At 35.4% G+C, this 15,024-nt stretch overlaps 1 protein-coding gene across 1 annotated transcript in view; it reads right to left on the reverse strand.

The window, feature by feature from the left end:
* LOC150076546 (serine/threonine-protein kinase unc-51-like) overlaps positions 1-15,024 on the reverse strand; it is a 462,846-nt gene that overhangs the window by 316,023 nt on the left and 131,799 nt on the right. Inside the window, exon 8 of the mRNA XM_090387194.1 lies at positions 9,247-9,348. Coding sequence (XP_090243320.1) covers positions 9,247-9,348 — 102 coding nt within the window. The remainder of the gene's footprint in view (positions 1-9,246; positions 9,349-15,024) is intronic.

Consider the following 15,024-nt stretch of genomic DNA (forward strand, 5'->3'; position numbering starts at 1 on the left):
AGACTCCCCCCCCCACCCAAGATGAACTTAAGAATGAATGAATGAAGTACAAAGGTTTAGAGAAGTGAGTGGAAAACTAACTTGGTATCCAGATGAAATAGGAGAAACTGCAAACAAATGACCTTACACACATACACAATACATATACACAATGGAGAGAACCACAGAAGACTGAGATATGAGCAAAATCATCATTAGCATACTTGGTTTTGAAACCATAAAAAATATATGTATTCGTGTAAACAATACCCCAGAACATTAATATTACTAGACGAGTTTTGTATCAGAATTCATGCAAAGGCAGAAAAAAAGTGGAGCTATGAAGTCAATACAATGGGTGAGGTGCAAGGTCATAATCAAAAGGACAAAACCAAGTACATTGTTCTAAGCTTCAAAATATATGTCACATTGCATAGAAATAGAAAATCCTAGTGGGAGTAGCCAACAAGATCAAAATAAAGTAATATAAAAAAAAAATAATTAAAAAACACAGTTAAAAAATTGGTGATAAGAAACAAAGGCAGATAACATCAGCAGAGGAACAAAACCTGGAGCAGTCATTAAAGAGAGAAAGAGATTTGCCCAAATGTTTTGTAGTAGTGATTATTAGTGAGTGAAGATGACTCAATTCAGTGAGTTGCAGACAACTACCTTCACCAAAATTGACAGCTGATATACCAATATTCCAGTTACAAACTGGCCAGAACCAACTAAGTACATTGTCCTAAGCTTCAGGTAATATATGTAATATATTACATATTACATGTAATATACAGGGTGATTCACTACAAGTGCGACAAACTTGCAGGAAGTGTAGGGGGCACAAAGACGAATTGGAATCACATAGCATTGCAGGGTCCGAAATGCCTTCGTCATGCAGTAGAGGACGTTGAACGGGAGGTCACGTGAACAGCAATCCCGCTGGAAGTCAGCATTTGCAAACTGTTTCTGTTGAAGAAACCAAGTAGCAAAAGTCCTCCAGAGTGGATAATCCACAGGCTCCAATGATTGGAGGCATTGCAGATGGTATGAACTCATTTGGTTTGTTGACAGTATCCTCCATACAGTGGATTGGGAAATACCCAATCATTGGCCTATCGCTCGAGTACTCGTACTCGGATTGCCTTCTGCAAGACGTAGGACATTCTCCTCATTGTCTGGCGTCCTCGTCTTTCGCTCTCGATTCATGGTACCTCTCGTGAAACAACCAGTCTCACGTAACCTTCTCATCATATGATTAAAATCGTATGATGAGGAGCACGCCTGTGCGGGAAACGTTCCTGGTACCAGCGCAGAGCGGCGTGCCTGTTACAGTTCGCAGCTCCATACACGAGGTGCACGTCGGCCAGTTCAACGTTTGAATACTCGTCCATCCTACTGCCTCGGGAACCGGTTCGCAAATGCTGACTTCCAGCGGGATCGCTGTTCACGCGAACTCTCGTTCAACGTCCTCTACCGCATGACAAAGGCACTTTGAACCCTGCAATGCTATGTGATTCTGATTCGTCTTTGTGCCCCCTACACCTCCTGCAAGTTTGTCGCACTGGTAGTGAATCACCCTGTATGTCGCCTTGCAAAGAAATAGAAAATCTTAGCACATCCAGAATTGTTAGAGAATCTTATATATTTTGATCTTTCAGATAGTCAAATGTTTTTGGATAACAGATTTTAAAAACAACCTAGCTACAGTATAAAAAAGTAAGAAAGGAAAAAAATAAGAAAATTACAGTAATAAGCATTTATTATTTACCCATTACGTACTTGTAAATACTTAAGCAGCTTTAAAATAATTGACATGGATTCAGATTAATATTTAATGATGAAACTATTTCCTCATTTCTTAAAAATGGCTCACTTTGTCTGGCTCACTCCAAACAGTATATCACCTGCATCGGGGTTTGGTAAGCCCCTTGATGCAGGTGAGCTACAGTGTTTAGTCAGTAAATTAAAATACCACATGCATACAAATTTTCATAAAAAATGCAAAATCATTAAAAAACAAGCAACAAGATGGAGATTTGATCAAATTTGGCATACACAGAAAAACATGTAAAAAGAGTGAAAGCCAATCAAACTTGGCAAGTAAACTCCGTGTTCTGTGGTCGATTTGATGTTTGCTGGACAAAAACCTGAATTTCTGGGAGAAAAAACCATTCTACCCTCGCCTGGCACTTTTAAGCAAACTAATGATTTAGTTTCAGAAATCAACAAATTTATCTATTTTTACTATTTGGGAGCACTATTGTCCTTCTAGTTAGAGTAACATGAATTTGACTATGCTCACTTTATAAAGTGAGCATAGCCAAATGATATTGTTTTTTTAAATGAATCATTTTTAATTGAATGACATAGCTCAAACTCTGTCATTGGAAGAGCAAGTCCCCGAGGATAGATAAGACAAAAATACACATAAGAGTAATAACATTCTTCTTTTTCTCAAAACATTTCAATAACTTTGTTACTATTTCATCATAATTTCATCATAAGTCGTATGTATCTCCTTAAGGAGGAGATACAGACATTTTTAACAGTTGAGGGGCATAAGTATGCAGAGTTATTTGCAGATGATGAATGGGTGACTAAGTTGGCATATCTTTCTATATTTTCATTCACTTGAATGAGCTGAACCAAAAAATGCAAGGCAAGAACAAAAATCTTTTTATGAGTATGGATAAGGCCAAAGCTTTCAGAATAAGCTGGATTTATGGATACAATGCATTGCAAATGGGTTATTTGAGATGTTCCCAACTGTATGGCCACTTGCTGCTAGTAATAAAGTAATGATGATGGACTTCGTTAAAGAACATTTAGATAAGTTGCAGCAGAAGTTCAAGGATTATTTTGGAAAGAACACTGAAGATTTCTACTGGGTTTGTGATCCATTTGTTGCGGATGCAAAATCTCTTCCGATGAATGTACAAGAGTAACTAAATCTGAAGGCCGGCAGAACATTGTAATTAAAACATATTGAAGTGCAGTTGGATACATGTTGGTTGACAATAAGGGAAGAATACCCAGCTAGCTCCGAGATGGCAATTAATGTATTATTGCCATTTTCGACTACATATTTGTGTGAACTAGGCTTTTCGACACCTTGACTGAAATTAAAAAGTCAAAGAGGGAGAAACTCCGATCCACTAATGAAGAATTGAGACTTGAATTGTCAACGATTCCATCAGGCATCAGTCATCTGTGTTCGGCAAAGCAGGCACAAGTATCACATTGAAGGTAAGCATAATTGTTTGGTTTAATACTAATAGAATTTTTATTTTGGCTTTGCTTTGCTTTTTTACAGTGATTTAGGGTTCATAAAATGTTAATATATGCATGAGCCAATTTCTGTTGGATTGTTGGTTGGAACAATAATAATTCATTCTATTGTGTCTTACAGCATATTTATATTAACATTTCCGTAAACTATGCTTTTTGGGAGATTAACATTTTGATGTGCCTATTGTGTCATGAATAAATTAAGGCGTGCAGTGAAGAGAAAAAGGTTGCGGAACAATGTCATTTCCTAATTAGAATAGCCTAAGCTCTCTCACATTTACTGGAGCAACAATAATGTTCCCAGACAGTAAAAAAATAATAATAATAACAAAGAGTAGAATACTTTTCTTAAACTAAACTGTGCTGAAATAGTATGCCACTTCTTTAATAATTGGATGATCAAACAGAATAAAGGGGTAGGGGTTTTGTTTTATATATTGAATGTTTATGGGCAGAGTGGTGAAGAAATTTAAATGTGCCACACTAGTAGCACACATTTAATAGTGAGCCCATTAAGAAGTCAGCCAATACAAAGAATGTACATAGTATGCCACTTCTTTAATAATTGGATGATCAAACAGAATAAAGGGGTAGGGGTTTTGTTTTATATATTGAATGTTTATGGGCAGAGTGGTGAAGAAATTTAAATGTGCCACACTAGTAGCACACATTTAATAGTGAGCCCATTAAGAAGTCAGCCAATACAAAGAATGTACTGTTTTAAAGAAAATCTCACTATAATGAAAATACCTTCAGGTACCAGAACACTTCGTCTTATTATGCTTGTAAGTTTTGTCCAACAAAATAGTTCAAAGGAAAATTCAGTACAATAAACTATTTTAGCATCCATCAATGCATAAAAAGTACTGACTTACAAATAAAGAAAGCCTTTGTGTAAGTCATTTTAAAGGTGGTTGGAGCATCATAAATTATTTTGAGAACACCAAGTGAAAAAATCTCCACAGCACCAAAAGTATTTAAAAATAAATAAATAAATATAAAGAATAATAAAAAAAAAAAACTGACAATCCAGAAAATCAAATACTAGATTACTGGATTTCTACTGTACTTTGCTATTTGGAGCAATGATTTTTTATTTAAAGTGCTTAGTGCATATGACAGGAAAACTTGCAACAAATATCAAATTTATATGTTTGTAGCAACAATAACTAAAAGCATTTCTATAATCTGCACAATTATGTAATGCCACCTTACATTGAATACAGTTTAAAAAGAAAGAAAGTATTAACTAGTAGAGAAATATGTTGTTGTTATTTGGTTTTTAGGAGCATTAGCAACTAAGGGACATTTTGCTCCGTGGATATGCAGTGGTCATTCCCTGACCTTCCCACATCCTCCGTATTTGGTGGTCATGGGCTCAAACCCCGGTCAAATCAAGAAGCATGTGATATGCACTGCTGCTCCTGCCCACCTGGCTATGGAGGTGGCCAGAGAAATATGTGAAGTGTAAATTACGTTTATTCTAATGTTTTTATAATATATCTAAATTAGATATCACTATTATATCAAATATTTATTCAATTTAAATAACAATATTTCAAATTTTGAAATTTGAAAATATTGTTATTTTCGTTGTCTGTCTTGAAAGAATGAGAATACTGAAAAATTTAAAGACTGAAACACTATACAGGCAGTTCCCACTTTACAAGTTTAGGAGTTACGAGTTATTTTTTTCAAACATCAACGAAATCGAAAATATGAACATTAATTTCAATAAATAAATGCTAAACGTTTGAAATGCCATATTTATGAATGTAATACATAACGTATAGCTATATAATACAGTACTACTGTGCATGCATTTTTTTTTCAGGCAGAGATAAGGAGGGTGGTCCAACTCTTAAAGAATTTTGAAAAGAATTCCATATTTTAGATGCAATCAAAATAACAAAACAAGCGGGACAAATTAACACAGAACATGAAGTGCGTTTGGAATAAACTCTGTCATCACTTTATTAAATAATTAGACAAAAATAATTAAACTATTTCATAATTAGACAAAAATATCACTTTCTTATTTAGTTTCCACAAAGGTTATTATAAAATAAGTTTTGTGGTTGCTGTATTTTTTTTTTTTTTTTTTTTAATTCCTGCTGAAATATTGTTATTTAAATCTAGTTCTAAAGTCTAACAGATGCTGAGAACGTCTTCCTTTACAGAACACAAAGAAGGCACTTTGAAGGATTTCAAAAACCAGCAGAGATCGTACAAAATGAAACAGAAGCAATCGTAATGTTGCTAACCAACTGCAGCTTCAGGTTTCTACAACTGATGTCACTAATCTGCTTCAAGTATACAATGGAGAGCTCACAAACAAAGACCTCACTTCGTTTGTGAAAACCTCACCAATGGAAAAATGTGAAGAAGCTGAGGAAGAAGATGGTTTAACAGCTAAAACTCGTGTTCGTTCTTTCACTCTCAGGAGGCTTGACGAAGTTTTCAAAACAGAAAAAGCAATTGAGATATTCGAATCACAAGATTCAAATTTCGAGCACACCAGAAAAGTTGCTACAGAAAAATGCTTAGCATGCTATCATGAAATTTATAAAGAAAAGACTGTCTTGGAAATAAACGACTCCTGAAGCATTTCCGAAGGACAACTCCTTGTCCAACAAAAAACGAGTGTTGAACCAACAATGAATGATGAACCATCAACAAGTGCACATTTAGTCAATGATGATGAAGAATAAACATTCTTTAACATTTGTATTACATAAATAATTTACTTATTATTATAATTTGCTTTATTTTAAAGGCTATATTTTCATTTCTTTGGTTGAATAAATCATTGTTTATGCTTAAACTATTGTTTTGTTGAGCTTTACTTAATATGGTCAAATTTCATTGTTGAGAATGTAACCCCTGTTTACAACATTACGTCTATGGGAAACAAATTCCTGCTTTATGAGGGCATGCTGGGAATAAATTAACTCGTAAAGTCAGGAGCTAACTGTACCTAAGTTTTACATTGGTCAATAATGGCAGTGCTATATCACAGCCTAAAAATGAAGATTTCATAACAGGTTCTGAACTGGTTAAAATAAAAAAAAAAACTTTAATTAATCAAGAAACACAATCTAATCAAATCAAATCTAATCACGGTCTAATCAAGAAACACACGCTTCTTGATTAGACCTGGGTTCGAGCCCGTGACCACCAAATACGGAGGATGCGGAAAGGTCAGGAAATGACCACCGCATATCCCAGGCCTTAGTTGCTAATGCTCCTAAAAACCAAATAACAACAACAACTAAAAATTGTTCCAGTGTACTACTCCAATAAATTAATATTTGACTAGTAAGTAACATATTTTTAATTTCAAGATTAGTTTCATAATTAGACAAAAATATCACTTTCTTATTTGGTTTCCACTAAGGTTATTATAAAATAAGTTTTGTTGTTGCTGTATTTTTTTTTTTTTTTAATTCCTGCTGAATAACATTAGTTCTAAAGTCTAACAGAATCTGAGAATGTCTTCATTTACAGAACACAAAGAAGGCACTAAAATTTTAATTTTCTAGTGCCAGGTAGGTACTTAAAAATCCTTCATATGTGGTCAATGATGTCTTATTTTCAGGAAAAAATAAAAATAGATGAAGATTATTTGATAGAAAACACTGAATCTAATGGGCTGAATAAGAAATATCCAAATTCTATCCCAACACTACTGCTGAACCAAACACTCAGAATTAAATGAATATCTATTTCAAAAATCAGAGATTCACCTAATACTCTGATCTTGATTACTGCTAATGAAAATTACAGGTATTGCAACTTTTGCCTAAGTAACATTTACATCCTGGAAATATGAGCTAATCCTCTGACAATGAAACTTTGTTATATTAATTTTTCATTTACATTTATTTTTCTAAAATTATTTAAAAAAAAAAAAAAAAAACCACACAGGTGACTACTAACTTAATACGAAATGCATTACTTTAAGCAAATTTTTCCAACTTATTATATTACTTAGTTACTTGGGACAAAAATAAGTTAAAAGTTAACTAAAAAGATAACAACTAACATAACTTTCAATTCCGTAACTTAATTTGGGTGGTAATGCCCATGTGTAGTTTTTAAAAGAATTAAAAAATAAATTCTAGAAGTATAATTACTTCTAGAATTAATTATAAAAATGATTAAGTTCTAATACACTATTGATTGAGAGAGGGTGCAGTTGGTTAAGGTGCTATCATCTATTAGGAAATTACGTAAAGCTTGTAGTGTAATGGATGATAGCACCTTAACCGCACCTCTCTCGCAATCAATAGTGTATTAGAACTTACATCATTTTTATTAGATGCTAAATATTTCCGGTTCCACAATCAGATATACCAACAAATATATGGTTTACCTATGGGATTGGGAATCTCAGCCACCCCCCCCCATCCGAAATATACCTAGCCTCCATAGAAAATCAAGTTTTACAACCTCTCCCTCCATAGATTAAATTATATACCCGATACGCAGATGACATCCTTATCATAGGAGATAAAACCATAATTGATAACCTTTTTATTGAATTTAATTCAATGCACGACAGATTATAATTTACCCTCGAATTAGAAGAAAATGGACAGATTAATTTCCTTAATCTCACCATATATAAAACAGATACTAAACTCGGAACTATAATTTACAGAAAAAATACTCATACTGGAAAATATTTACATTTCGAGTCGCACCATCCACTTAGTAGAAAAAAAGCTGTCCTCTATAATCAAATTTATAATGCCAACAAATACAGTTCTACACAAGACCTATCCAACGAACTCCAATACCTTATAGAAAAATTCATATCCAGAAAATATCCCCTTCAGTTAATCCAACAAATTATCACCACCATCCAAAATAATATCAACAAACCATCCAAACACATTACACGCAATAACACACATGTTGTTATTCCTTACCACAGTGATCTTGCTAGACAGTTCCGTCGATTATTTACCGGTACAGATATCACTCTCATATTTTCAACATATAATAAACTAGGATCAATGTTTAATTCATATAAAGACACATAAATATCAAATCAGCGACATGAACAATATTGTTTATCTAATTAAATGTCAACCAAACTGTAATGCATTCTACATTGGTAGTACAACCTCTAAATATGGCTCCACAAAAACAACAAACACATGCGCATATTACCACTACAATAGCTTTAGAACAGGACAATCAAATACAGAACTCACATTACATGTACAAGCCCACAACCACACCCCCGTAGTTGATTCAGCCACCCCTATCATTAAATTAAAATCTAGTTTTAAAACTTTTCAGTACGAAACCCTTATCATAGAGTGGTTTCGTCATCATTCTAAATTTAATGTATTCTTAAGGCCAAACTACCCTATAACCTCTCACTGGCTTGGAATCTCATGCACCTGAGATTACCACATGTATCAAAGAGCATCACGGGAACATAAGTCTTAAATACACGCGTTCACTCCCTCCCACTATCGCCAACTGAAGACGTTAACAACGAAAGCCAATTCGTTACAGCTCTTGGCCTCCTCAGTTTAACTTTCCTAGCTTTATCATTTCAACTTTTAATTCATGACAACCAAGGATGAAGACGTGCACTTCTATTTCCTTGAGCATATTTTAAACTCCGTTTCCAAAATTTAAACGTATCCATATTAATTCCAATTTTTAAACTCAACTACCATTTTATCTTATTTCAACACGTCGATTGCAGATTATATAAAAAGGTGAGTACCACAAATTAAGCTATGCTATTAATTTGAGTCAATTTAAATCGGTACTTTAAGAATTCTACAATTTATCTAATTGAAATAAAACATCATTATAATTTTGAAACTTGTATTCTTGGAGAGCCAATGATGATTGATTACATAAATATCAACTTAATAAATCTACTTTTCCAACTCAAAAAACAGTGCTAGTATTAAGAAACAATAAATACAAAATTCCTAATTAACTCACTTGAAATGGAGCCTTCCCTGTTAAACACTGAAAAACTATGGTTCCTATACTCCAAAGGTCTGCTTTGGCATCATACTGGAGGGACATTATAACTTCTGGAGCCTATAAATTAAGAATTCAAGTCACACATATAAAACTAAATTTCACCCAAATTTATCAATTAAACACTATCTCAGAACTCAAATTCTTTGAAGACAACACAAAACAGTTAGCAAATTGAAACCGTACTGCACTCAAAAAGTTGGTCATTATAACATAAGATTGAAGTTATAATAAAAATATAAAATGATGCAATTAGTGATGTAATTATGTATAAGTGATATAAGCAAGTAATTACAGACCTGTAATTACTGATTGAGGTGTATAAGGCCTTGAATGGGTTGAGCACGCTGAATTCTGATGGGATCCTTCCACTTGTTCAGATTACAAACCTAAGGGGGCATAAATTCAAATTAAGAAAAGACAGAGGTAGAATAGATGTGCGGAAATCTGCCTTTAGCCAGCGGGTGGTTAATTGCTGGAACAAACTTCCATCGGTCGTTGTGGAAGTTGATAGATTGAATAAATTTAAGGAGGAACTGGACAGGCATTTGGAGGGAATGGTGTGTTTTTTTTTTTTTTTTTTTTTTATTTGGCTGATGCTGCATAAGCTCATACACATGCTTTCTTGTATCACATGCCACTACTACTACTGTAAGCTTGATTCTATTACAGGGAAAATAATGCAGTTCATCTAAAAAGGAATGCAGTTATATGGCATGCACTGCATGAACCTGTGTAGGGGCTACCTTGTCTGACCAATCTGATTGGATACTATGATGGAAACAAAGGAACTGGATGAGAAAATCAAAAATCTATGATGCAGTAACAAAGGAAACGGGTGGAAAAAATTATTTTGACATCAAATACTTAGGTTTCAGAAAGGTTTTTGACACTGTACATAAAAGACTGTTATACAAATTGGAGCAGTGTTGCATTAAGGGTGCATTACTGATATGGATAAAGGGATGGTTCAGTGGGAGAAGACAGAGTTCTTATCAATGGGCACTACCCTTCTTGGAAAAATGTTATTAATGGAGTCCCCTGGAGTTGACGTGCTGGGCCTTTTGTCGTTTTCTATATTTATTAATGATATTGATGAAGGCATACCATGCTTAATGTCTTTAAAAATGATACAAAGGTATGGAGGCTAATGATAGTGATCAGGCTCTGCTACTGCAACAAGATCGGAAAATGCAGGCAAAGAGGCTGAGAAGTGGCAACTGAAGTTTAACACTGACATATGGAAGATATTGTACAAGGGTCACAGTAATCCTAGATTAAAACTGAGGTATTGCACTCAATGTAGTGAAGAATGAAAAAGACCTGGAGGTAACTGTGCAATCAGGTGAATTCTCTAAGCAGTGCAGACAGGCTACTAGCAGAGATGATAGGTTTTTGTCAATGATATAAAGGAATAGTAAGGCTATGGAGGTAATTATTCAAATAAATATGACAATGGTAAGAACACTTCCTGGTTATTGCACACAGATCTGGAAGCCTCATTTTAGGATGGATATAAATCTGTTGAACAGGTGCAGAGAAGAGTACAAAAGTACTTAAGTTGTGAAGAAAACAACAGCATCTGGAAACCAGGCACCTGTAAAGAGATCTGATTGAGATGTTTAAGGCTTTGAATGGGCAACGCAAACTAAATGTTAAGAGCACTCTTATTCTTGCTCAGACAACACAGGTAAAGGAGACATATATTTGAGCTGAAGGATGGTTGCAGGAAAGATTTGGAGAAATTCACTATCAGATGATGGCAGAACAAATGTTCGTCTGTTATTGTGGAATAAGCAGTTTCAATAAATTTAGGGTAGAATTAGACAAATTATTAGAGGGAATGGACAGTTGATGTAGGATGTTTTTTTTTTTTTTTTTCTTTTGTTGATGATGTATAATCTTGATTCCTTGCACCATTTGACTTTACTAATATCAATAAGCAAATTCATGATTTATATATTTTATAAACTAATAGCAAAAATACAGCTCTACAAAAAAAAAAAAAAAAAAAACAAGCAGTGCCTTCAAATATACAAATTGAGAATATTTCCTTTTTGTGCATCCCCCATATTGGCTATTCATTCCTGAAATCAGCACATGATAGTAAAAATTACATTCAGTGATTCAGTTACAATATACAGTATATTCATGAAGATGGTGAATAGGTTTGTGAGCACTGTAATCAGTCTCATCACAAAAATTAAACACACTAGAGGAAAATTGAAAATGGATTCAAAATCAGCATCCACAAATCTATCCAGTCAGCATGTTTTTATTTTCCTAATGGGGAAGGGGGAAAAAAATGCTGACCTATTTTATTGAGAATAGGCTTAACCTGATTCTGAAATTTCCCGGTTTATGTATTAACAGAAATTTCTGGAAATTTCAGTGTATACAGGCACTCACTGATTAACATAAGGGTTGCATTCTGCGGAATGTTACGTAAGTCGGAATTTCCCTAAATAAGCATTTAGGGAAATTCCGCACTCACAACGACAGGTACTGAATTTGATAGAAGCAAAAATGAAATGTTCGACGAGCATGTAAATAGAATTGTTCAATTTTTTTATCTCGTGAGCGGGAACAATTACAAAAGTGTACAAAATTACAAAATTTTTCAAAATTATAAAAAGAGAGGGGAGACAGGCATAACGTCAGCAAGTTTTACCTTTCGAGCATTGTTGCCAGAATTAACTCAGCAGCTGATAAGCACACAGCTGCGGAAGTTGAGGGCTGTGGAAATTTAAAAGGGGTTTTTTCCAACACATCACAAAATTTCTCTGCAGCTGCAGAATCAGCAGTGGCGACTTCACCGCATACTTTAATGTTTTGGAAACCAGCATGATGCTTGAAACTATTAAAAAACCACCCGTTGCTTGCCCCGAACTTGGCTTGGGGTTTGCCGTACTTATCGTTATCTTCATAAATACTTCTTGCTTGAATGGCCATTAGAATCAGGGGCACTTGCTTCTGAATCTGATTTTCCATCCATATTATTAATAGCTTTTCCATCTTCGACATAGCACCTGAATCGTGTTTTGTAATCACTGTTGGGGTGGACTGGCCCCAGTGCAAAATATATTAATCCTTTAACATGTGCTTTTATACGTGGACTGTCCCTTAAAATAGTATTCACTGTTGAAGCAGCGAGACCTATTTCCGTGCAATAGATGACAAACTTTGTTTGCTTCATACTTCTTAATTAATCATCTACATTTCTAAATCAATTTTGTTTTGTATCCTAGCACTTTCAGGCACTTGAACTTTCCCTGGTCTTTGAACTTTCCGTCGTTATAAATACATATACGACCTAGTTTTTACAAACATAACATTATAAATTAATACATATAATGTATTAATTTATAATGTTCTTTGTGTGTGGGCACTGAAATACATATATATAGTGTTATAACTGCATTGGGATATAAGTTTAGGGTTATATTTTGTATTGGAATTTTATTTGAAATTGAATAGAAATCATGTCTCAGACAGAGCAGCAAAGCAAAAGGCTCAAACTAATGGGAGTGCTGTGGCTCAGGGGAGAAGGGGGAGGCAGTTGTCCTCTGAATCACATTCTTCTGAAATGCACTGCTTGTTTGATGTTTGTGCAGCAAACAGGAATGGGACATAATATTGCCAAGGGGCAATATCATGTCCCGTTCTTTGTGTGTGGGCAATGTAAGTAGTGTAATCAAATCGGGCACCAACTCAGCATTGTTATGGGTTTATTTGACAGCTTAAAGGACAGGGTGGATGCACTCAAAGGATTTAAATTGAGGGACCCATCAAGCTCTCAGCTGCCCACTTGAATATAATGCAACACAGCGGCAACCACCAAGGCAGAATGAGCTAGTCCCAAAGGAACTAGTTGTTGTCAGACAATCTACTGTCAGAGAAACAGGGAAATAATGTGCAAAAAGGACAGGTGGAATAGAATATTGTTGTACACGTTGGCACTAATGATATTAAGAGTAGGGGACTGGCAGAATTACTCAACAAGTACAAGACAATGCCGAAAAAAAGCCGAGAGTTAGGGTTGGATTTGAAAGTGTATGCAATTCTGCCCAGACACAATAGGAGGGAGTATATGATGAGAGCCTTGTCGATCAATTCTGCCCTGGAGAGACTGTGCAAGGCTAAAGGGGTAGAATTTTTCTCAGCCTGGTCTCTGCTTGTTAACAGGAGAGACTGCTTCTACAGGGATCGGATACACATAAATAGAAAGGGTGCAAGAATATTTGCTGATGCTATGAAGGCAGAGTTAGGTGGTTTGGAAAACTGCTAGCTTGGGGGTAATACACGGACTAATAGATTAACAGTAGCCACTGGTAGAGGTGAAAGTGATTCGCACTGCTTCTATTGAAATGAGCAGCAGCTGGAAAACAAAGTACAGGGGATTCCAGAGACTGCTGGGTGTCATAGTGGAACAAGTAAATACATAGACTGTGTTAGGGTAGCTAAGAACAGGAACAGGTGCATGTATACGTGTGTGTGTACACCAATGCTAGGAGCTCTACATCCTTCTTGAAATTGGTAAATAAATTTGATGAATTTGAGTTGTTGGAGAAATTTCAAAGGCAGATATTATTGGGATAACAGAGAAGTGGTGTCACACAGATACTGCTTATCCTTCCTGTATCCTACAGGAAGGATAAGCAGGATAGGAAGGGAGGAGGGGTTATGCCATTGGTTAAGAAACACATAAAATCCAAGGAAGTACAGCAAGTCGACATGGCTGGACAGTGCAGTGTCAAGTCAATTTGGTGTGACATAAGCACTGGGAAAGCAAAATTGAGAGTCAGAGTGTGTTATAGGCCTAATTAGCATTAGCATTAGTAGAGGCATATGATGCAAGAAAGCAAGCTTATGCAGCATCAGCCCAAAAAAAAAAAAAAAAACCACTTCAGTTGCCACCTCTCAGCCCATCTGCTCAACCTTTCCAGATCCTGTTGCAGCAGCATAGCGTCAGTAGCGTCCTTAACAACCCTGCCAACCTTTGTATCATCTGCAAACCTGGACATTAAGCTTGATATACCATCATCAATATTATTTATAAATACAGAAAACAGCAATGGACCCAACACTCCACTAAGGGACTCTACTAATAACATTAGTCCACGATGAGCAGTGTCCATTAATTACCACTCTCTGTCTTCTGCCACTCAACCATTCCTTTATCCATAGCAACAATTTGCCACCAATGCCACACTGATAGAATTTGTGCAGCAGTCTTCCATGTGCAACAGTATCAAAAGCCTTTCTAAGATCCAAATATATAATATCAAAGTTATTCCCTGCATCCAATTCTTTTGTGACTACATCATAGTATCCAATCAAATTGTTCAGGTCAGGCCAGACCTTCCCTTAACAAAACCATGCTGTGTCTGACCTTTAACTGAATTCTTGTCAAGATGATCCTGCAGTGCTCCTTTAACCAGTGCTTCCATTCATTTTCCTGGAACAGAAGTTAAACTCACAGGTCTATAATTACTTGTGTCAGCCTTTGATCCTCCTTTGTGAATTGGGGTTACATTTGCACATCTCCAATCTGTGGGTACCTCCCCTGAGTCCAAGGAAGCTCTCATAATTATGGCTAACGGATTGCTTACTTCCTTTGCTGCCTCCTTTAATATAACTGGATAGATTCCATCCACTCCAGGTGCCTTTCTTGTATTTATCTTCAACAATTTCTCCTCCACTTTACTCTCAATTAATACAAGATAATCTAGCTCA

Source organism: Mastigoproctus giganteus, chromosome 13 (genome assembly GCF_048544385.1).
Source record: "Mastigoproctus giganteus isolate SK-2022 chromosome 13, ASM4854438v1, whole genome shotgun sequence".
Classification (NCBI taxonomy): Eukaryota; Metazoa; Arthropoda; class Arachnida; order Uropygi; family Thelyphonidae; genus Mastigoproctus; species Mastigoproctus giganteus.